The 23798-nt window shown below is 37.5% G+C and overlaps 2 protein-coding genes across 3 annotated transcripts; both read left to right on the forward strand.

The window, feature by feature from the left end:
* The first annotated feature begins 6171 nt into the window (after positions 1–6171).
* On the forward strand, positions 6172–7568 carry LOC125498490 (uncharacterized). The gene is made up of 2 exons (XM_057395835.1): positions 6172–6230; positions 6740–7568. Exons 1-2 carry the CDS (start codon positions 6172–6174, stop codon positions 7566–7568), a joined length of 888 nt encoding a protein of 295 aa, XP_057251818.1.
* Positions 7569–14504: 6936 nt separating this feature from the next.
* LOC104908452 (DEAD-box ATP-dependent RNA helicase 22) lies at positions 14505–23798 on the forward strand. Of its 2 annotated transcripts, XR_008969716.1 has the most exons (9): positions 14505–14941; positions 17958–18242; positions 18398–18520; positions 18605–19053; positions 19617–19944; positions 21065–21217; positions 22112–22163; positions 22497–22637; positions 23617–23798. XR_008969716.1 is itself a non-coding variant. In XM_010697569.4 (8 exons), exons 1-8 carry the CDS (start codon positions 14630–14632, stop codon positions 23661–23663), a joined length of 1749 nt encoding a protein of 582 aa, XP_010695871.2. In that variant the 5' UTR covers positions 14506–14629; the 3' UTR covers positions 23664–23798. The 2 variants fall into 2 exon arrangements, 1 of the variants encoding a protein (XP_010695871.2); XM_010697569.4 differs by lacking the exon at positions 22497–22637 and having other exon boundaries at positions 14506–14941.

A 23798-nucleotide genomic window follows, 5' to 3' on the forward strand; every position in this document is an offset into this window, starting at 1 on the left:
GATTCAGCATCGTCAGATCTGAAGAGATCTAAAGTTTAAGTTGGTTAGTTCTGTAGTAAGCTGGTGGTTGTTTTTTGGGATGCCTTGTGATGCTGTTGCTTAATCTTGCTGTGGGGGGAATGTTTAGTTCTTGTTGTCAGAATAATGTTGCATTAGAATCTTGTTTGTTGTTTTGGCTTGTACATATCCTAGGATTGTTAATGCTGTGGGAAACTGGGCCCCTCCTCTCTCTCTTTGTGTGTTATTAAGGAGGCCTGGTTTCTCACATGTTTCCTCCCTTTTTTATTTCAATTCGATGCATGGCATCCGTGTAAAATTTCTCTCATTGAAGAGTTATTTTATTAAGCTTATCTGGATCAGTTGGTTTTTGTTATTCTTGTTGTATTTTAATCTGCATTTGCTAAGAGTTATGAATGCTTGTCTCTCTTCTTATTCCTGGTGTTGTAAGTGGTTAGTTTATTGGTGTTGGTTATTTTTGATCAAGAGGTGGCCCTTGGGTCTTCATTTCAGTGGATTATTTTCTGTGAGAGCCGTTTCTTTTGATTATCGAAATGGGCATCTATTTGGTCCAGCTTATAGTCGAAATCATATGTGGCAGGTGATCTTAGCTCTTGTTTCTTTTCTTAATTGTTTTCTATGAATATTGGTTTTTGGAATATTCGAGGGGTTCTTAAAAAGACTGCTGTTCCGGATATTCGTGATTTTGGTGTTCAAAATCATATTAGTATTTTCATGTTGTGCGAAGTGAAATCTAAGACCCCCCCCCCTTCTCAGATTACAGCACAGCGTTGTGGGTTCCATCATGTGGATTTTGTTCCAACAATGGGTCTAGCAGGGGGTGTATGGCTTTTATGGAAGGATTGCTCTCAATCCCCGTTCAATTTGGTTGTAATATTTAAAGGCTCGCGATTTATGGCTTGTTCAATATCTCTCCTAAATGAGAACCTTTCCTTTGTATATTTGTGTATGCTCCGCCTGCCAATGCTCATAAGCATGAATTTTGGGAAGAAGTGATTACCTATGCAAATTCATTATCAATTCCCTTTATTATTCTAGGTGATTTTAATGATATAGGTTGTGAACAAGATAAACTTGGGGGTGCCCCTTTCAATCTAAATCGTATTTTAAATATGCAACATATTTTATCTTCTATTTCTGCCATTGAAATTCCATTTTCGGGTTTTAGATTTACTTGGAGGAAAAAACGAGCTGGCCCTAATAATTTATTAGAAAGGCTTGACAGAGGGCTTGCTAGCCCCTTGTGGCTGAGTTGGTTCCCTTAGGCAAAGTTAGTTCATCATCCCTTTACTTCATCGGATCATTGTCAAGTGACTTTGGATATTTCCACATCTCAAACTATCAAAGCTCCTCCATTTAGATTTGAGAAAATGTGGTGCCTTCGTAAGGATTATGACACTTTAGTCAAGAAAACATGGTGTGAGCGTTTTCATGGATCGCATATGTTTAAGCTTGTTAAAAAATGTAGGCTATTGAAAGAAAAATCAAAGCAGTGGAATAAGTCTCAATTTGGGAACGTTTTTAGACAACTTCGAATGGTTGATGCCAAACTTTAAGCCATTCAGAACCAACTTATCATGAATCCTGCTTGTTCCTCGCTAGCGCTTCGTCAAGATCGATTTCTTCAGAAAAGGGAAAAATTACTTTCCTTTAGTCACGAGTTCTGGAAACAGAAAAGTAAGACTGATTATTTGAAATTAGGCGACGCTAATATGCATTATTATCATACCCATGCGTCGATTAGACGTAGTAGAAATCAAATTAAGTCTTTTTCAACAGCTTCTGACCAAATTCTTACTACTCCACTTGAGATTTCGAAGGCCCTCTCTCAAGAATTTGAGCTTCGTTTTTCTTCCAACCCAGACTGTGACTTTGATGAGGAGGTCAATTTTAGGTTGCTCACTCCCATTATTTCTGAGGAGGATAATGCATTCCTAATAGCAAGTGTTTCGTCGGACGAAAGCAAAGCTGCTGTGTTTGATCTTGCCCCTGATAAATCGACGGGACCAGATGGATTTCCACCGTTCTTTTTCCAGAAGTATTGGACTTTGGTTGGTAATTCAGTAGTTAGAGCTGTTCAGGCCTTTTTTCACTCTGGGAAGATTCTAAAAGAGATTAATCATACCTTTCTAGCTCTTATCCCTAAAATTGAGAATCCTTCTTCAGCTAATCATTTCCGTCCTATTAGCCTGTGCTCTACTATTTACAAGGTTATTTCTAAAGTTATGACGAATCGTCTGAAACATGTTTTAGGTAAAATCATTCATCCTCTGCAGGGTGCGTTTGTCCCTGATCGCTTCATTCAAGATAACATTCTAATAGCCCATGAGGTTTTCCACTCCTTTAGGAAAAAAACCGGTGATGAGGGCTGGCTAGCTATTAAGTTAGATATGGAAAAGGCTTATGATCGGTTAGAATGGAAATATATTTTAGTATCGCTTAGGAAATTGGGATTTTGTCCTAAGTGGGTAAAGTGGATTTTTAGTTGTATCTCTACTTCGTCGTTTTCGGTTTTAGTCAATGGTATTCCGGGTAAGCATTTCTACCCTTCAAGGGGTATTCGTCAAGGCGATCCTTTATCCCCGTACCTATTTATTCTCTGCGCGGAGCTTCTTGCTAGACAACTTTCGGCTGCTAATGAGCGGCGAGATAAGACAATTGGAGTTTCCATAGGAAAATCCGGGGTTCGCATCCCTTTCCTGACATTCGGAGATGATACTATGATATTCGCTACAGCTTCTGATGCTAGCTGTGTGGTGATTAAGCAGATTCTGGACAAATACTGTGATATGTCTGGTCAATTGGTTAATTTTCATAAGTATGCTTTTCAGTGCTCTTTGAATGTTCCCTGGGAGGCTAAAGTAAATTTTGCATCTTTATTGGGTATGACGGAAGTTGATCATTTAGGGGAATATCTGGGTTGTCCCATTATCGATTCTCGTGTGACCAAGTGTAACGCCCCGACTTCTAATTAAGCATCACTATTATGTTAATTAATTACAAGGATTAGCAGCGGAAGACCTTCTTAGCTTAGTCGGTGCGTCACTGCCGTACTCTCCACACAGGAAAGTACAAGGCAACATTCTTTCATATCACTAAACTTCTATAATAGTGGTAGTACTTCTAGAAATATATATATATATATATATATATATATATATATATATATATATATAGCTTAAGCATAGCTAATGTTACGTAATCTAGTGATCATAAACTTGGATTACATAACCGTCATAGTCGCATGAATTAACGTAATTTAATCCTCACTGCTACGTCATCCCATCTTCATATGCATACCTAAAACAGAAAGACAAAACGTCATGAGCCGAGGCTCAGTAACGTACTACTCTAACATCGTAAATTCATTTCAATTCATTTTATTTGCAAACAGGGAGAAGAGAATATAGTAAAAATCATTTCGTAAACATACACTTCGAATCAGGAACTTAAAAGTCATTTCCGTTCATATTATCTCCATTATCACATTTCATTATCAGAAAACTTTCTTTGGTTACTTTGGCGAGTACAGAGAAGGCAAAGCCACCGAGGATATTCATCCCCCATCAGAAGGTGGCATATAATGCCAGGCAAAGCCACCGAGGACGTTGTCCCATCAGAAGGTGGCATATAATGCCATAATGCGGGTGCCACCGAGGACGTTGTCCCCCATCAGAAGGTGGCATTGCCGCCAGATAACATAATGACACGTGCACGGCCTAGAGAACATAGTATTGCCATTCACCATCTTTCACTTTCATTTATCATGTTTCGTTTCTTTTGAGTAATTTTCAGAAATCATCATAAAGTCATTTCATAACGTCATCAAATCATTTAATAAACATTTCATATCCCGCACACCATATAAAACATAGCATAAACATTATATAAAAGCACCATAAAACGCAGTTGGAAGGGGAGTGCGAGTGTTAGCAGTAGATGTTACCTGGAATCCTGCTTAACAACCTTGATCGTAGGAGAAGGCTTGTAATATCTCTTCCTTTTTAATCTAATAATCAGTTCAGGAATTAATAAAGGCTTATTAATATTTTATTCGAAATTCTGAGTTTACTGATCCATTTCCATCACGTCTCTATTCTAGGAGGTATTTAGGAGTTTTATATATTAACGTCCTTGGTGGTTGATAAAAGGTCGTAGGCGCCCTTTCCACTTAACAACTTAGCGTCTAAGCTATAATTCACGACTTCTGAATATGAACGCCTTATTATAACCTTTTCATATTTTATGAATTCAAAACGTTATAGTTTTGTTAACCTTCAATTCAAAACTTCATTCTATTAATCATAGGGTCCCTTTAAACATATTATTCGTCATTTTATAAATTTAAACAGTGGTCATTAATCTTATGGTTCATAATTATACTCAATGACTTGTAATTATAAAACTCGTAATAGAACTCTTTCGTTCTTGTAGTTTAATTAGTATATAATTATCTGCTACCTTAACATATACAAATTTGACGAGTAAATTATACTTATTTACTATTACTCTTTAGTTGATACTTTATAATATAATATTAAGGTTATCAGATACTACATCATTATTTAATCATTTATCAAATTGTAAAGATTACATATAAATATAGTGAGTTTTATCATATTTAGTTACTAGTTAAAGAAATCTCTTTACTTAATCAATTTTATTTACTGATAAAATCAGCCCAAATATCATAACTCTAAGCCCACAATAAAAAACAATCTACCATGGTATATACTTGGGCTTAAGTACATAAAATAGAAGGAAGCAAAGGTAATTCCATTACCTCTGATAATTCGAGTAACCAGAGAACAGAGCAGAGAAGGGAGGCTGGCAATGGGTTGAGCTCTGACAGCAGCGGCGGAAGGCGCGGAACTCCGACGACTGGAGGCGAGGCGAGGCAGAATGTGAGGTGGCGGCACGACGAGATGGCGCGCGGTGGTGCTGGGAGGTGCGCGCGGCAGACCAAGCAGAGGAGAGAGAAAGAACTGGGCGAGAAGAGAGAGAAGCTGAGCGAGAGAGGAAAAGCAGCGCGAGGGAGAGAAGGGAATACAGGCTGGGTTGGCGCCGCGGTGGTTGTTGGTGATGGATGATGGTGGTTGTCGGCGGAGGGTGGTGCACAGGAGGCCGGATGGTCGGACGAAAACAGAGGAGTGAGAGAGAGGATTTGTGCGAAAACAGGGGATTTTAAGGAGTGTTTTGGGTGGCGTTTTCCGGCGAGCTTTCAGTGAATTTCTTAGTGATCAGTGTATGGTGGTTTAAGGGAATGAACATGGCTATTTATAGCCATTGTTGAGCTTCAACCTTTGCCCAATTGGGTTGATGAATTTGAATGGATAAAAATGGGTTATTGGGTAATTTTGTTTGATTAATGGATTTTATATGAACATGAGTTTGATTGAGCAAGAATAATTCATTTTAGAGTTAGAAATTCATGGGTGGGTTGTTTGAGAAAAGAAAACTGAAATGGGTCGAAGGAGAAGAAAACGTTTTTCTGTTTCTTTCAATTTCTTCTTTTTCTTTTCCTTTTTTTTTTCTTTTCTCTTTTTTCTTTTCCTTTTTATGTCATGAATTTCTTTAGTAATTAATTTGTTATTTATTTGTCTTATTACTTTAACTAATGAAATCATCTAACATAACTTATTATTAAAGAAAAATTTTAGCCACTAATTATTATTATCTAATTTAAGCAAGTTTAAAATTTTCGGGATATTACACCAAGGAAACATTTGGTAAAACGAGTGGTAAAGTCACTAACCAATTGCCCAAGTAGAAAGCTAATTCGTTATCCCAAGCAGGTAGGACTGTCTTAATCCAAGCAAACTTAGCTACGAAAGCTAATTTCCAAATGCAGAGCTTTTATCTTCCTCAAGCTACTTTATCAGGGTTGGATAAATCCTATCGTAATTTTTTCTGGAACAAAGATCCTTCAGCTAAATCGGCTAACCTGATTGGTTGGAATAAAGTGTGTCTTCCGAAGGTTTATGGTGGGTTAGGTATTAGGAAAGCGGATGTTAACAATGTTGCCTTACAAATGAAATTACTTTGGAAGCTCCTAAAACATAATAATAATTTGTGGGTTTCGCTAGTCTCAAAGAAATATCTTAAATCTAAGGATCTTTTTTTGTGTAGAGTCTCTCCTGTTGCTTCATGGCAATGGAAAAGATTGATGTCGCTCCGTCCTTTATTCAAAAAGGGGCTTCGATGGCAGATTGGTAATGGGAAGGCCATAAGGTTTTGGGAGGACAACTGGGTTTTTCAATATCCCCTTAGTTCAGTGGTTAGTCCGGTGCCCGGTAGCGAACATGTGAGAGTTTGTGATGTGCTGGCCGGATGGCTTAGGGGGGTGGAATCGGGATCTTCTTTCCCAACTTCTCCCTCCCCATATTGTCGATAAAATAAGTTCACTTTTTCTCCCGACATCCCATCAAGAAGACTTGTTGGTCTGGGGGCTAACGGCAGATGGTGAGTACTCAGTTAAGTCGAATTCTATGTTAGCTCAGGGTATTTATAACCCTAATTTTGAAAAAGTGGAATTCGCATGGTTATGGAATCTTAACGTCCCCCCTAAGATTAATTTCTTTTTATGGAAAGCTTGTCATGATGGTCTACCTTCTAAGGATAGGCTGGAGAAATGTAAGGTGTTTGTACCGCAGCAATGTGTGTTATGTTGTAATGCGTCTGAATAAATTGTTCACCTATGTTTCCAATGTCCGTTCACTAGGCAGGTTTTCTCGTGCCTCAATGCGTTTGATTCCTGGCCCCTTCTTCCTGATTCTTGTGATCAGTTAGAGTCTTCTTCATTTAGATTTTGGATTGAGAAGTGTCATTCAGTAAGTGATGGTGCTACTATTTCGAAATTTGCATTTGTTTGGTGGTTCATCTGGTTTACTCGGAATAAGGTCATTTTTAATGAGGAAGGGTTTTCTTCACGAAAAGTTTGTTTCATGATTAGTATTTTTTTTGCCCAATGGTTGAAAACTGCAGCTCAAGAGGATGGTGATTCTGGTATTCCTGTTCCTAGGCCCTTGGTTAATTCTATAGCTGTTAGAACTGGTATTAATAGTGTTTGGATCCCTCCCATTGGAAACTTTTATAAACTTAATTTTGATGGCTCGAAAGATTCTACGGGAAATAGTGCTTTAGGCTTTGTTATTAGGGATAGTAAGGGGGAGGTTTTGCTGGCGGGTGCAAAATCCTTAGGTCCTCACATTTCGATTGTTCAAGCCGAGGCGTGGGCTCTTAGTGAGGGGATTAAGGGTGCCATTTCTTTGGATATCTCTCATCTAGTTGTGGAAGGGGATAATCTTGCAGTTATTAACTCTATGAAAAACGTTTGGCGTATTCCTTGGGAAATTTCTAATATTATTTCTGATGTAGGGGTTGATGTTCGTTTCTTTGTTGAGTGTCAGTTTCGTCATTGCTTTCGGGAAGCTAACCAGGCGGTTGATTTTATGGCGAATAAGGCGCATCACCACCAATCTTTACTCTACTGGTTTTCTCCTTATTGTATGAATTTCTCCCTTATCATCCGCAAGGATGTTTTAGGTTGACCCCCTGATTAGTGGGTTAGCCTAAGTTTTCTCTCCTAATCAAAAAAAAAAAAATTGCAACTACAACAAAACGGAGGAAAAAATTAAATTGCATTGAGTTTTTGTATAATTTGGGGAAAAATAATAGGTAGATCTGCCAAAGATAATAACTTAATTTACAACTTGTTTGGTAAAAAGAAATTGGATGGAAAAGATAGGAAGCGTAAGGAAATTTGTTAGTTTCCGATGTTTGGTTCCAATTTTTTTTTAAAGTGAAAGGAAATGAAAGGATTTGGAAGGAAAAACTCTTTAATAAATTTCCATTTTCCTTTCCTACCCAAAGTGGGGGAATTTGGGAAGAAAGAGAAAATGTAAACCAAACTTGAGAACTTGACGTTTTTTTTTTCTTTCTCTTCCCTTCCTTTCTCCTCACTTTATTTCCTTTACTAAAAATGAACCAAACAGGTTTTAGTCTCCTAATGGTTAGAAAGGACAAGATAGAGTCGATCCCACGGTGAGCACTTACAAGTATTGAGATATGATAAGTTAGATTAAGTCTACCTTTTTTAAGGGAGATTTGTGGGTGAAAAAAATAATAAAATTACATGAGAAAAGCGAATTCATCAATCAAGCTACTCACCAATCAAACCTTCAATATGAGAAATCCACAATAGAGGTCAATTCAAAGGAACTGTTCATCCAATTATACTCTAACTACTCTTTCGAAATAAAAAAATTAGTCTAGACTCCTACCAAAAACCAATTTTTTTTTGCTAAAGCTTTCAACCAAATATTTCTACAAACAAAATTAACATAAAGAAGTAAACAAAGTCTCATATATTTTATAATTATTATCCAATATTAATAGTCGATATAAGGCAAACCCTTAACTTAATTTTTCTATCACTCTTCTCATTAGAAAATGAGTGCCTCTTTCTCTTAACCTAAAGCTAACTTGATGGATGTTAACCTTCCTTTTTTTAGTAAAAATTAAAGTCAAGGATATGTACCTTTAAAATGTTCAAAATTACATTGTTAATTCTCGACAGATCTCTAGTGTAGCGGCCACTCCTTAACATATGGAGAAGTCACCCCATTCTATTTAGAACTTGCTAGCAAGTTTGGAGTAGGTTCTAAAAAATTGGAGCAGATTGTCCGTACTAACGAATTTACCAGATTTTCAAATAACATATAGCTTTCTCGATTTTCATCAAAATAGGGCTAATAACAATTTCTTGGAAAACTATCAATCAAATTTTAATTTTGGACATGAATCGCTCCAAAAAATATCACATATGCTAAAAGTAAGCTATTTCCACTGAAAGTTCATCCTTATTTTTTTCATGCTGTAAACACAAATTTTAGATCTGCTAAATAGAGAGTCAAAAGATGTGAACAAAATAATATTTTATTAATTTTGTATTTTTTGGGTTACAATCTCTAATGTTTTAATCCTCTGATTCATCTCCACGTGTATTTGAACTTTGCAGTTCACGAACAGCTTTGATTTTCATGAATAAGGGCCTTCATGCTTGATCTTATTCAAGGATGTTGATGTAGAATAGAACGACACGTCAATTTGTATGCTTGTTGTTCTTCTTCTATTGGAAGGATTTGATGATGGTTTTTTTGTTGCTCACGAACCAATATGATCTTCCTGAATGAGGGCCTTCAGGCTTAATCTCGTCCAAGGTTGATCTTGTTTCCTTTTTCTAAGAGAGAATTTGATGTAAATTGACTAGCAGAGAGATTACTTGACAGGTTTAAGTTGTGCTTTCTGCTTTTCTCCTTGATGACTCTGGAGTCTGATTTCTTCTCCTCCTTTATAAGTGAATAGAAGAGCTCTATTTATAGAGTTAGAAGAACCCTAGGGTTTCCACTTATCCTGCCTCTTGGGCCTTATGGACATAACTCTATTAAGAGTCCACCTTTTATTTGATGAGCCATGACCCAATAATAGATGATTAATTAAAATAGGCCTAATATAGTGATAAGCCCAAATTAATTAAATTTGATGATCACCCATTAATAAAAGTCAGCATTTGACTTTAAGATTTTAATGGGTCAATTAAATGTGTGACGTGGCATATAATAAAATATTTATGCCTACAAATTGCCCCCTCGAGACTGGATCACATACACGATTTGAAGTGTTTAAGCGTGATCGAGTCTTGAAAACTTAATCTTTTTTTTTTTTAATAATAATAGAAAATGGGCTACTTCGTCACGTTAGATTTTGATAACCAAATCTCCTTCAGTTTGGAACAACTCATTAATTTACTTAACCAATAAGCATAAGTTGACCTTTTCTATTTTTGTTAGCTAATTTTCAGAATCTCGCATCAGAATATCTTCATAACAAACTGAAGATTTTTTATTATTATTTATCCTTTTAAGGGTTCCAACTTCCACCCTAGCCTTATGTCTTCTATATATACAGTAGGTACGAAAAGCTTTTATTTTACTTCATCTCAATGGAGGTGTTCAGGCGAGCCACACCAGGACGCGAAGCCACGGTACGACAAAGAGAGCCATACAACTCTCCCGTAATCATGAAGCCACGAAAGTAACAAAAGAGCTCGGACGAACCACATCTGACGCCTCTAGATGACGAAGGAAGAACCATCAAGCGTTTTGATGTTTTACCGCAGCGGAGCCATGGAGGATGCACTTACCTTTTCATTTATTTTCTTTATTCTCCATTTCCATCTTATTTTTGCAGGTTTGTAATCTTCTGGCATTGAGGAGTGAGGATTGATCTACCCAACTTTTGGTACCGTGAAATTGAAGCCGAGCCATGCGCCCGTGCCTTGACACATTGATGGAGAAGAAGCACATTCAATCAGGGAGTGACGATGATCACACCAAACCACCTCTCTCACCATATGGCTGGAGTTGAGCCATGAGCCGATGTAACAAGCAAAGGCCTCCAATTTCCTATTGTTTTGACGCCACAGAGGAGCCAATCCACTCTTGTCGACGTTCTGATGCCATTCTCATCGAAATTTTGATGCCGTGAAGGAGTGCAACTATGTATGCCATGCTTGCTGTTGTTGTGACGCGAAACCAACGCCATACTCAAGCCATGAAGTGCGAACATCGCTTGCGAACCCCAAAGAAAGAAAGTGGAGGCAAGCTTGACACTATACTTCAACAAGATACTTGAGGCCATCCCGAGCTATTTTTGGAGCCGTGGTAGACTTGACGGAGCCTTGTCGTGCCGCCATAACCACACAGCCCCGAGGCCCTGGTGTTTGACGAGATTACGGCAAGCTTCTTGGTTCATTTGATTGCACCGTGAAGTTGTCCGATCAAGAAGGCATGACTTTTGCTTCTTCTTTGTTTGTCTTCTCGGTTTTCCTTCTGTACTCAAGTTCTCGGTTGGTGTCTCATTGTTTTGTATTTCACCAAATGAGAGGCCTCAAAGAGTTGTGTGAATTTTGAAATAGAAAATGAGGGAGTGAGATAGTTATGGCAAGCAACAATACCACTTATGTTTCTCATAATCCTTTTTCTCTTTTTTTTTTTTATGGATTTGTGTTGTGTGGTATTCCTTGTTAAAAACGATCACATGCATCATGCATGATGAATTAGTGATGTTGGTGCTGGCACCACATTTTCATCTTTAAAGAAATGTTAATAGAAGGATGATTAACAAATATACTATCATGACACTATATACTGCTATCATCCATTTCACCAACATGCCCACGACTAAGTACGTGGCATTTTCTTTTTTGCTTTTTTTTTTTCTCTTTTTTATTCTTCCATTTTTGTGAGTTTTATCTTTTCAGGAAGAATATGCAAGGATGCAACTTAATCCATGGGAACATTCACACAATTTTGTCGGAACATGAAGACCTAATCTTGATGATATTGCCGTCCACTATTTTCACAACCTTGGTCACGAAGGGAAAAATGTTGCCCCTTGTTGCTATTGTAATGCCGGAGAAGTTACCATTCTTGCCATCGAGCCATCTTAGAGGTGTTGCGCATGACCAGATGAGCTATCATTTTTTGACGCTATTATAAATAATATCATGAAATCTAGCCTGGACTGAATACAAGATCAGTGGTGCATCATCATTACTCCATTTTTTTCACGTTTGACATGACCTTTTGTGGCCATGTGGATGGTGTTTGATCATGGTGATTTGGTGCTTGGGAGCTTTCTCCAAATCTTACTGTATATTGTGTTTTTTTTTTGTTTAATTTCAAGATGTTGGTGCATGAAGTTTACTCTAACTCTCATTTCTTTTAGATCTCAGGTGCTTGAAAGCTTTCTCCAGATCTCAGGGACGACTCAGTCATATATTTGAGGTTTCTTCAAACTCATTGTCTACTCTTTTGTTGCAATCTCCGGTGCTTGATAGCTTTCTCGGGATCTTAAAAGGTTCGATGGAGCATTGGTGCGTGAGAGCTTTCTCAAATCTTTAGGCTTAACATTTTTGGCGAATTTCTGGTGCTTGAAAGCTTTCTCTAGAAATTTCGAGGAAATTTGATGAAGCTAAGTATTGGTGCTTGAGAACTTTCTCTAATCTCCATGCTTAACATTTTTGTCGAATCTCTGGTGCTTGGAACTTTCTCCAGGTCTTCGTGGAATTGTGATGAAGTATTGGTGCTTGGAAGCTGTCTCCAATCTTCGAACAAACGACCTCGTGCTCATCCTTCATCATTGTAAATCTCAGAGGTTAAGGCGAAACGATTTCAACGTTCCCATGCCCCCAAGTTTGGTTTTTTTTTAATGTGGCTGCACTTGAATAAGCTAAGATACTCAAGATGCCTACGTACTAAATAAGTATTCGATATGTACTTATTTGGATCAAGCCAAACGTAGTTCAAGGTTTTGAGTTTTTTTAGGGGGTTTGATTGCAGTTTAGTTTCTGGTTCTTTTTTTTTGTTTTGGTTTATGTCGTTTATACTCTTGCTTAGGAGTGTTTTGTTTTTTTTTTTTTTTTTTGAATTTGCAGTTTATACTCTTACTTGGGAGCTCTTTTTTTTTGGGTATTTTTGTCCTTTTGCAGGCATGAACAACATCGACATAGATGTCTAATCATAATTCTCTTCATGGTTGGCGATGGTCATCTCCATTTCGTGAGCCCGAGTTGCCAGTTCTTGGAATGTGTTTGGCTTAATTCCTTGCAGTATGTAAGCCAGGTCCCAATGCATGCCTTGGGTGCACAACTCTACACGGATGCTTCAGATAGGTGATCTTTGCACTGAAGACACAACGTTCGCCATCGATTGATATATTCTATAACAGGCTCATCCGCCAGTTGGGTGGTTTGTGTCAACTCAGTCATGCTGACAATACGACGAGTGCTGAAGAAACGATCCATAAATGCTTCTTCCATTTGTTCCCAATTATCAATTGATCTAGCAGCTAAGTCGGTTGACCAATCGAATGCCACTCCTTTCAAAGATCGAACGAACTGCTTCACGAGTAGGTCTCCTTCAGTACCTGCATTATTACAAGTTTCAACAAAGTGTGCTATATGTTGCTTGGGATTGCCAATGCCATCGAAATGCATGAATTTGGGAGGTTGATACCCATAGGCATTTCTAGGGCATCGATTCTCTTTGTATAAGGCTTGGTGTAGTGGTCGTTCCCGTCAAAATCTCCACCAAGTTGGCGTTTGACAGCTGTGGCTATCATATCTTGAATTTGTTGGAAATTGAATGAATCGCCATGGATAGCTCCATCCTTTGCACTAGTCTTTGACTTCATGCTAAATTTGGATCCACCACTATGCCTTCGCTTTCACCAATCGACGTTTCTCAAGTTTCTTTGTTAGAGCAGCAAGTTGTTTGCTTTGGAAATTGATTTGTTCTTCTTTTTCCTCATTCTCTTTGGCGAGTTTGTGAATGAGCATCTTCATGTTTGCTAATTCTTCCTCCATGGTATTTGCTTCAATGGTCATGATACTCACATTAACGTCTGTCGCTCCATTGATGGACTCCGTCGAAGGATCCACGCTTTGAGGAAAGGATTTGTTGCTGTCATGAACAGATCTTCTCTTGGCCACCATGGTCGAATGAATTTGCTTTATTGCTTGAATGGAGAAAAAGATGAGAGGTAGAGATTGTCCCACCGGGCGTGCCAAATTTGTAAACACAAATTTTAGATCTGCAAAATAGAGAGTCAAAAGATGTGAACAAAATAATATTTTATTAATTTTGTATTTTTTGGGTTACAATCTCTAATGTTTTAATCCTCTGATTCATCTCCACGTGTATTTGAACTTTGCAATTCACGAACAGCTTTGATTTTCATGAATAAGGGCCTTCATGCTTGATCTTATTCAAGGATGTTGATGTAGAATAGAACGACACGTCAATTTGTATGCTTGTTGTTCTTCTTCTATTGGAAGGATTTGATGTTGGTTTTTTTGTTGCTCACGAACCAATATGATCTTCCTGAATGAGGGCCTTCAGGCTTAATCTCGTCCAAGGTTGATCTTGTTTCCTTCTTCTAAGAGAGAATTTGATGTAACTTGACTAGCAGAGAGATTACTTGACAGGTTTAGGTTGTGCTTTCTGCTTTTCTCCTTGATGACTCTGGAGTCTGATTTCTTCTCCTCCTTTATAAGTGAATAGAAGAGCTCTATTTATAGAGTTAGGAGAACCCTAGGGTTTTCACTTATCCTACCTCTTGGGCCTTATGGACATAACTCTATTAAGAGTCCACCTTTTATTTGATGAGCCATGACCCAATAATAGATGATTAATTAAAATAGGCCTAATATAGTGATAAGCCCAAATTAATTAAATTTGATGATCACCCATTAATAAAAGTCAGCATTTGACTTTAAGATTTTAATGGGTCAATTAAATGTGTGACGTGGCATATAATAAAATATTTATGCCTACACATGCAAAAGAGGTAAAGACCCACAAAATTACAAAACCAAACTACTAAACAGAGAAAGAAGGGACGAGTATTATTTTGCTATAGTGCTCTAATCTATCTTTGATGTGCACAATAGATACCTCACCATAGTCGCAATTCGCAAACCTAAAACCCTGAATGCCAAACTTCATTCATTGAATTGGATTGAACCCCCAACCCCCGCGCGCCCAAAATGCTTCAAGTTTGCAGATGTTACAGAAAACCTTCATTTCTCTCTCCTTTATTCCTCATTTCTCCACCTTTCTATCCACCTATTAAACTTGTTTCTTTGAGGCCTCTTCATCGCAAGCATACCTTCACCACTCTTCAAACTGCTAAAGCTTTTGCATCCTCAACTGTTGAAGCTGTTAATAATGGAAGCAGCGGCAATAATACTGACACCTTCTTTGCAAACGATGCCGTTTCATGGACTTCACTTGGTCTATCTGAAAACCTCATTCATTCTCTCTCTAATGCTGGCTTTCCTAGGCCCTCCATTATTCAGGTCTCTATCATTTTCTCTATTATCTTTCAAATTTAATTCTATGGGTAATTTTAATATTACATTTATTTATTTGGATTTCATGAATATTTGATTATTACCCTGATGTTGGAATTGAACATCTTTAGTTTGGTTGTTAAAAAAGTCGGAACTTTCTTTGGTGAAACTTTTGTTTCTTAAAGGGGTTATTGGATGAAAGTTTATCAGATAGAATTTTATTTTCACAATTCTAACTTATCAGCATGTTTGCAGGAGTTTGACTTATTTTTAATGTTGATGAATAGAGATTAATTGGTCTATCTGGTGTTTGATGTTTCATATGCATGAGAAGCCTATTTTATTGATATCAGTCTTTTATGTTTTAACCTTTAAGTGAAGGGATTTTCAATCAAGTTTGTACAAAGAACAGGATCACAAGGACATGCACCAATTAGATTAAAAGTGAAGAGTGACTTCTGTCCATGAGGGAGTTTAAGTGGGCTTTAAATTGGTCCTGTCAAATTTCTTTGAGCAACTCTAGTGTGTATTTCCCCTGAGAAACAAAAGATCACTTAACCTATCAATTTTTAGGCCTAAGAAATATCTTAGGAAGCCTAAGTCTTTCATATGAAAGGTCTGAGAAAGCATAAACCTAATCTTAGCAGTATCAGATCATCCACATAAATGCTTGCTGACTGTAATTCTGCTCACTGGACTTGTATATCCTTTATAGGATCTTGTATACTCTACTATATACAAGTTATACAAGTAAGATAAGTTGAAGAAACTAGGCAACTAGGCAACTAGACAACTAGGCAACCAGACAACTAGGCAACTAGACAACTAGGCAACTAGACATCTGAATCAGAGTAGAGTTGGTCGAGAAGTTCTTCCCTGTCAATAAAGCGTTGAAGCATCTCCACTTCCTTTAAAACAAGACATTTATGTTCCTTCCCGCACAAGTGATAGCGTGGTTTCGTAATGTAGTCATAGATGGCATCCCTCAGTGGAGTTGGAATTACGGAGAGAGAGGTCAATGCTGAATAGGGAAATGGCAAGTATGACAAAACTTTCAATGCAGCTGCAAATAATGCATTAGATTATATTCATTAGGTCTGAGAAAGCATAAACCTAATCTTAGCACTATCAGATCATCCACATAAATGCTTGCTGACTGTAATTCTGCTCCCTGGACTTGTATATCCTTTATAGGATCTGAAGGGTTTTGATGCTACTAGCGGAATTGCATATTACTATTATTTTAACAACAAACTATAGGATCTCATGCATAAGTCAATATGAAAATCAATAAACAAATAAATAATATACCTTTAAAGCGTGAATTACTCTAGCTTTCTAGATTCTTCATGGATCAATATTGAAGAATGTGCCCTCAATGGCTCAATGTGATCCCTCTAATTAGTCCACTCAGTGATGATCTGGAAGACTGGAACACACACTTGTCTACACAATAGTAGGAAATTCTCTTTGTTCCTAGTGATAGGTGCCGGGCATGAGTAATTAAGAGTAAGAAATTTTTTCGCTCTTAATTGTGTTGTGTTTCCTAAGCACCATCTCTTTGTAGTTGTAGGACAAGATACTTGGAGAACAATTAGTCTTCCAAAAGATTCTCCTAATCCTACCATAACTCTATGACGATCGAAAATCCTAAATATACTCATGTTAGGAGTCTTTCCCTTTTCTAACTCATCAATCTTGTTATGTGTGACCTTTTAGGTTTTGGATATGACAGTAGTATGTTTAGAACTCACAAATCATAGTTGGTTTCTAGCAAACCATGGCCACCTAAAATATCCAAATGAATTATTCTTCATAATTAATCCTATAACATTATTAGTAATTGCTAAGTTGATGGAAGGATAACACCTTCAAGATCTCTATGGAGATATACATTTATAACATCCATTTGGGTAACATACCAGTTCTGCATGGATGCTCCTCAAAGCTTTGCCTGCACCCAGAACCACAACTACCACCCTAAATTTATGTCTTTCAATGGAGCCATCAGGTTCATATTGAGTTTATAGTTCCATTTACTAGAGCCAATAGCTTTTTTCCCCTCGGGGAAGAGTGGTGACTTTGCAGGTGCCATTTTGCTCCAAGGCTGCAATCTCAGTATTTATGGCTTGCACCTGATGGTGTCAACTAACAACTTGCTTGAAAGAGGTGAGTTCCAGACTGGTGGTTAGGTGAGAGTGAAAACAGTTGAATGCTGGTTGAACAGCTTGATATGACAAGTTGGCTATTGGTGTATAAAAGAAGAAATGATGATTTGAGTAACATAATCTTGCATCCAATCATTCAAGGCCTTGCTTGTGCATCTCGGGAATCTAGAGCATTGTCTGATCTCATGAATTTTGTTTCTTATTGAAGTTTGTGTGAATATATTTGAAAATGTCTCCAGTGTGGAAAGAGACTGACTGTGTGTTGACAAAGATAAACCATCTAGGTGAGAAAGTATCTGTACTTACCCCTTGTGCATATCTTGTATGACCCCCAAATATGAACCATCTTAAACAGCTCCTCTAAGTGCTGCTGGGTAAATAGTAAATAAAACACTCTCCTGTGTTCTCATCCAAAGATCTCTAGTCTGCACGGTTCTCTCAGAGAAATGTCATTGACCACTTGCGGCAGAGGGGGATCTCTCAATTAAATGCAAATTACACACTTTATTCAGTTACTGCAGCTTGAGAAAGTGTAGGATTCTTTCAAATGTCTTGCCTTCCCTTCCCTTATGGGAATAATTAAGCTTCCCATTACAATTTACTAAAGTATGCGTCTTCCTTTTTCTTTTTGGTTTTGAAGTAGCAATCTTGTCTGATCAAAGGGTTTTGCAACAAATAACCTCTTTTCCTGTTCGGATAAAGCTGTCTACTCTGCATTGACACCTATTACATATATGTCATTAGGTGGAAGCCTTGTGTACGGCATTGAGATGATTGTCAGGACTGATTCTGTTTCCACGGTGTGGTTCACTGAGTATTTTTTCTTTTTAACTTATATTTACCTTGTCATTCAGGCTGCTTGCATACCATCTATACTATCAGGAAATGACACAATTGTTGCTGCAGAGACTGGAAGTGGTAAAACACATGGCTATCTTGTTCCACTGATGGAGAAGCTTCTTCGTGCACGCAATGATCCAGGGATTGAAGCTCCTATTGGAAAAAGTAACTCCTTTCAGCTTTCTCTTGTTCTCTGTCCTAATGTTATGCTGTGCGAGCAAGTGGTTCGCATGGCTAACTGTCTCTGTGGGGACAATGCTGAACCTCTCCTTAGAGCAGCTGCCATATGTGGGAAGCAGGTAACGTACTTGTATACTTATATGTGCCTTTCTTTAGTGTTTTTGTTGTGTCAGATGAGGGTGTTAGGCTCACATGTTCGCGGAGCTATGGGGTTTTCTGGTTTTGCGAGAAGGTTATAATGGCTTATTCTCACATGTAAATATATCTCTTGCAGGGATGGCCCCAGAAGAAACCAGACATTATTGTCTCAACACCTGTTGCTCTTTTGAATTATCTTTATGCTGTTGATCGAGAAAGAAATCGTGAATTTAACTTTGTGCGTGGGGTGAAACATGTGGTAAGTTATCTGGTAGTTTATTCTGTCCACTGTCTACCAAAAGCGTCAAACACATCAGCTTACTTTTGGTGCGGTGAATTGCAGGTGTTTGATGAAGCTGATCTATTACTTTGTGGTAGCTTCCAGAATCAAGTTATTCGACTCATAAACATGCTTCGTTTTGACGAGAAGTTATTGTCACGATCACAGACTAGTCCATCTATAGAAACAAATCAATCAAATTCTGACACCCAGCTGTCATTTGATTGTGAAGATGAAGATGAAGTTGATAGGGATAGTGATATCTCAGAGGAAGAAGAAGAGATTGTTGACAATGGGACACCATCTGTAAATTTGGTAGAAGAGGTAACTGGCTCATCTAAGAGAAAGGACTGGAGAAGAATTCGTAAATATTATGATCGCAGTAAGCAGTATATCTTTGTAGCTGCAACTCTTCCAGTAAACGGAAAGCAAACAGCAGGTGGAGTCTTAAAAAAGATATTTCCTAGTGCTTGCTGGGTAAGTGGAAATTATCTGCACTGCCACAACCCTAGGTAATACCTGTTATTTATTTTTTCTCTTTCTCTTTTCTTCTCTCTGGTCAATTTCTTTTGTCTTATACGACTGATTAACTTTGACCTGTGCTTATCAACAAAATATGACCATTTTTGAAGATTTAAGAGTTGCCTAGTGAAGTCTAAATAGGTCTGGTTGTTAGTGTATGCCAAAGTTGAAAGTGTATGAGAAACGAATATCTTAGTTGTCTTTGTTCCCTAATGGCATACATACAGAATTAAATGTATGTGCATGATTTGTTAGATCTTGGAGATTAAAGATTTTCATATGCTATACCCGTGAAATTAACTGTTCATTGTGTTTATATTCTTGTACATTATGTATTTAGCAATCTTGGTAATTTGATTCCTTCTTCTTTTTCCTCTTTCCCTTTTGGTTCTTAGATATGTAAATCCTTATTCATGGTTCTTTGTTTGAAGTAATATCCTTTTGAGTTTGAGTTACAATCGACTCCGCCAAATTTCTTCAATAAAGCTTTGCTTTTAGTGACTAGTAGATCTTTGCTTAGCTTGTAAAAATTGGTTGCTTTTTGGTGCTTCAGGCTAGAGCAGAGGTGGGTGGAAGTTTCTATTGATACCCAAGTTGATGCTCTTATAGATGCAGTGAACCAAGGTGTCAAGCTCAAGTCGAATGTTTCTGATGCTGCTTTAAGTAGGACAATGGTGTTTGCAAATACTGTTGAAGCAGTAGAATCAGTAGCTAAAATATTGCAGACTGCTGGGATTCAATGTTTTTGCTACCATAGAAATAGCTCTCTTGAAGAGTCTACAAAGAACTTAACTGACTTCAGAGAAAGGGGTGGGCTGCTAGTGTGCACTGATGCTGCAGCTCGTGGTCTTGACATTCCCAAGATATCACACGTAATTCAGGTATTTGCCTTCTAAGAAAATTGGTCTCAAATCGCAAGAAATATGGTTTGAGCACTTAAAGTAAAAAGATGAGATTCACTTTTTGTTTCTAGGGAAAATTTGAGACTGCTGTCTTGAGCTTTTTATACTGATGTTACTACGATACTGCAGACTGCTGCTACCATAAGCACTTAGTTTGTATTGTTTCTGCAAAAAACAATATCATATTTACGTCTGGACTAAACAAAAAAAGGAAACTGGCATTTCTTGATATTGGAAACACTTGTAAATAAGTGGCACATTTTAGACTACGAGAGTCCTATCTGTTCAAGCAAGTTCACGAAAATGCCTGTACAAATAATGCCTATTTAACTGTGCTTTACTTTTCATATATGAAAGCTGGAGTTTTTTTCTGCCTACAATATTTAATGTCACTGAATTTGTTTTTGTTATTGATAAATGATGGAAATTTCTTTTTCAAAGAAAATGATGATTACATGTGCAATTATTGCATTGTAGATAAGATTGAAGCTGATCTGAAGGCTATCGATTTGGAGTTAAATTAGTTAACAATTAGTGGAACCTGATAAGCTTTTCCAACTTTGGCGTGGAGCTTTTCCAACCTGATAAGATAAAAGCCAGTTGATCCTAACAAAGTTTGCATTAGATCCTTTACGAACTATTTCTTGTAAACTTATAGCATGTCCAACTACTAAGATGGATTCGAATCCCCATATACCTAATCTACAATACAGGACAGGCATTCATTTACTAGTCTTTATAATCTGTTAAAACTATTATTTATCGTGCTCCATACTTCCATCCCATTGTACAAGCTATGATCCTTGGACAGTATGTTCGACCCAGTTTAACACACTGATCCACATACTATCTACCCGATCCTTCTCCCCTCAATTAACATCGGAAAACTTCCTTAATCTTTTTTTCTTTCAGCTATTTTTTGTAGAGGATTTCCCAGCCTATTAAATAAGTCTGCGGATCTTTCCTCTTTTGATTTATTGAGAGCGTCTTGGCTTGCCTTAGAAAAAAGGGGAAATTAAATCATTACTAAAGGTCTACAGGGATGTTTGCTTGTGTTTTTTCTCTCCAGAACTATTTTTATATTTGTTTTTTTATCCAGGCAGAATTTGCTTCTTCTGCTGTGGATTTCCTGCATAGAGTTGGTCGTACAGCCCGAGCAGGTCAATTTGGTCTTGTGACAAGCTTATATAGTGAACAGAATCGTGATCTTGTGACTGCAGTCCGTGAAGCAGAAAAGCTGGGAGAGCCAGTGGTATTCCTCTAACCATATGCATTACGTTAACCCCCCTCCCCCCTACAAAAAGAAGAAACTAGAAATGATGAAGCAGAAATATAAAGGAGGTTATCTATATAATTATTGAGCAGTACAAGGCGTAGCTGTTCAGGAGTGTATTCCTTCCATCATCATGATCTGGCCAGCCTTTATGACCTCATCTCCTAGTTAGGTTTAGGACTAGACCTAAGCGGCTATAGGCGATATTTGTTTTGGCTAAGGCAGGCTTGAAGACCCCCCTATCCCAGGCTCAATCCTTTACTCCAATTTCTGAGATTGAGATCTAGTGGGGCATATTCTTGCCAAGGAGAAAAGGGGAAGTACGAGACCATTGAGTACTGTGCCAAATGTTGCGTCTTCAACTATGTAGGCACTTTCTGTAGTGGTATTGGTGCTACCTTCAGTGTAGAAACTTGGGGTTTCGGACTTGTGTCTCTTCCTTCCTATCATACTAAGGGGAAAGGCTTTGAGCTCGTGTGGGTCTAGCTCTAATTGGCCCGGTGGAGGGGATTTTTTGAACTAGGGGAACTCAAGACCCGCCCTGTGCTTGAGCCTGAGATGGCGCTAGTTGGGTGGGGCTGAACCTTACCTTGCCCAAGAATTAAAACGATTGTGTTCTCTCCAGTCCAAAAAAATGATTGTATTCTCTCCTGTCCAAAAAAAAAAAAGATTATGTTCTCCGTTCTAACTTCTTATAGAAAGCCGACATTTTCTCTTCACTAATGAAAAAATAGAATTATATTTTCCTATTTAGCTATCCTACTGAAGAGGTAGATGATGGAAACCCTTCTTTTTATGCAAGTCCCCTGTATAGAGTATGGTTTAGTTAAAACTTGCTTTTTTACTCTAATGGAGTGTCTTCATTAATTGCAGGAGACTGCATTTAGCCGGAAAAGAGGCTTCCGGAATAAGATTAAGAAGAGAGGTAAGAATTTTGTTGCCTTTAAGACCCTTACAAGTACTACTATGAGCAGGAAGTTGTATGATATGCTTAAAACCAATGCCACCCTATCTTTGTCATTATCTTGCTACATAGAGCGTACAAACCGGAAATTATAAGGCCCCCACTATATGTAGGTTATGTTAGACTGATTGATAAATATAATAGGGTATGTGTCATGGTGTTAGAGTCGCTTATCTTCTAGAAATGTTGTATGTTCATGGCCCAACATGAGATGTCAAAATCATGTTGGTGTTTTGAGTGTCTATACTGCTGTGGTGTGATGTAATGAAGAGTCTAAGCAACATATTAATGTAGGTGAACAATTACGAAGAAGATTCAACGCTGAGAGTAGCTAATCTCATATTCTTACCACTCGTATAGTTCATCCACTCATATTGGAGTTCAAATCTCAAATAGGTTGCAATTAAAGCTAATCTAAACAGAGTAGCTGGACAAGTAACTAGTTTCCCTTTGGTAGGCGGTAATATGTTGGTAATTGTAATAAATATATACTTCCTCCGTTTTTTTTTACATGTTACACTTTTCAAATCACGGACTCCTAGGTAATTTTTGGAGAGGAGAGGAGAGAGATAGAGAAAAAGAAAACAAAAGGATCTCATGTGAACATGTGATAGGAGAGAGAGAGAAATTATTATCCAAAATAAAAGTGTAACATCTAATTTAAAACTTCTTAAAATAGAAAGTGTAACATGTAAAAAAAAAAAACGGAGGAAGTATATGTTTTTGTAAAGGAAGTCCTATGTCAATGCCCTCAAATTATAGAACTTCATCCCCAGACCAGATGCTTTTCTTCACAATCATAATAGTAAGTCGTAATAGATGGTAATGGAAATTTTTGAGGAAAAAGTCATATTTCTTTGGATGGACAAACATGTTCATCGGAGTGAAACTATGTTCCAAAATTACCTCCAAATCTATTACTCCCTCCGTCCCATAATATAGTGCCCACTTCTCATTTTTCACAAGAATTAAGGAAAATGGAAAGAGTTTTAAGATTTCACAAAAATATATGTTTAAGTAAATGTTTATTGGGTATTTTTGCCTTGAAACTAGTATTTTTGTTCTTTTTCCTTTAAATAAAATGAAAGAGCAATAAATATACCTTGGAATGGTGTAAAACAATAAATAGGGGCGCATATTTTAAAAGAAAGTAGGGGTATTTTGGAAAGTTTTATGTAGAAATGAAGGATAATTTAGTCCAAAGAAATTGATAAAAAAGAAATAGGCACAACATTTTAGGACACCCAAAGAGGAATGCAAGCACTATATTATGGGACGGAGGGAGTATTTGCTATCAAAAGGGTCATTAATTACTTAAGCAATATCATTACAATATATCACTTGATATGTTGTACTCTTTAATAGCCCATCTTTATCAGTTAAGCTGACATTTCCATATTTCCACTGAAAACAGGTCTGAACAAGGCTAGGGTTGCGTCCCCTGTTGTGGAGGTCCTGTAAGATGATTTCTGATTTTGGGGTAATTGTAAGGTTATTTATTGTACTCAGACTGTACTGTATTCGGTTCTCTAACTCTTGTACATAATTTCTTATCTGTGGAATTTTAATGAAGAAGGCAGCATATGATTTTGGGAA

The sequence above is a fragment of the Beta vulgaris genome, chromosome 6 (assembly GCF_026745355.1).
Source record: "Beta vulgaris subsp. vulgaris cultivar EL10 chromosome 6, EL10.2, whole genome shotgun sequence".
NCBI lineage: Eukaryota > Viridiplantae > Streptophyta > Magnoliopsida > Caryophyllales > Amaranthaceae > Beta > Beta vulgaris.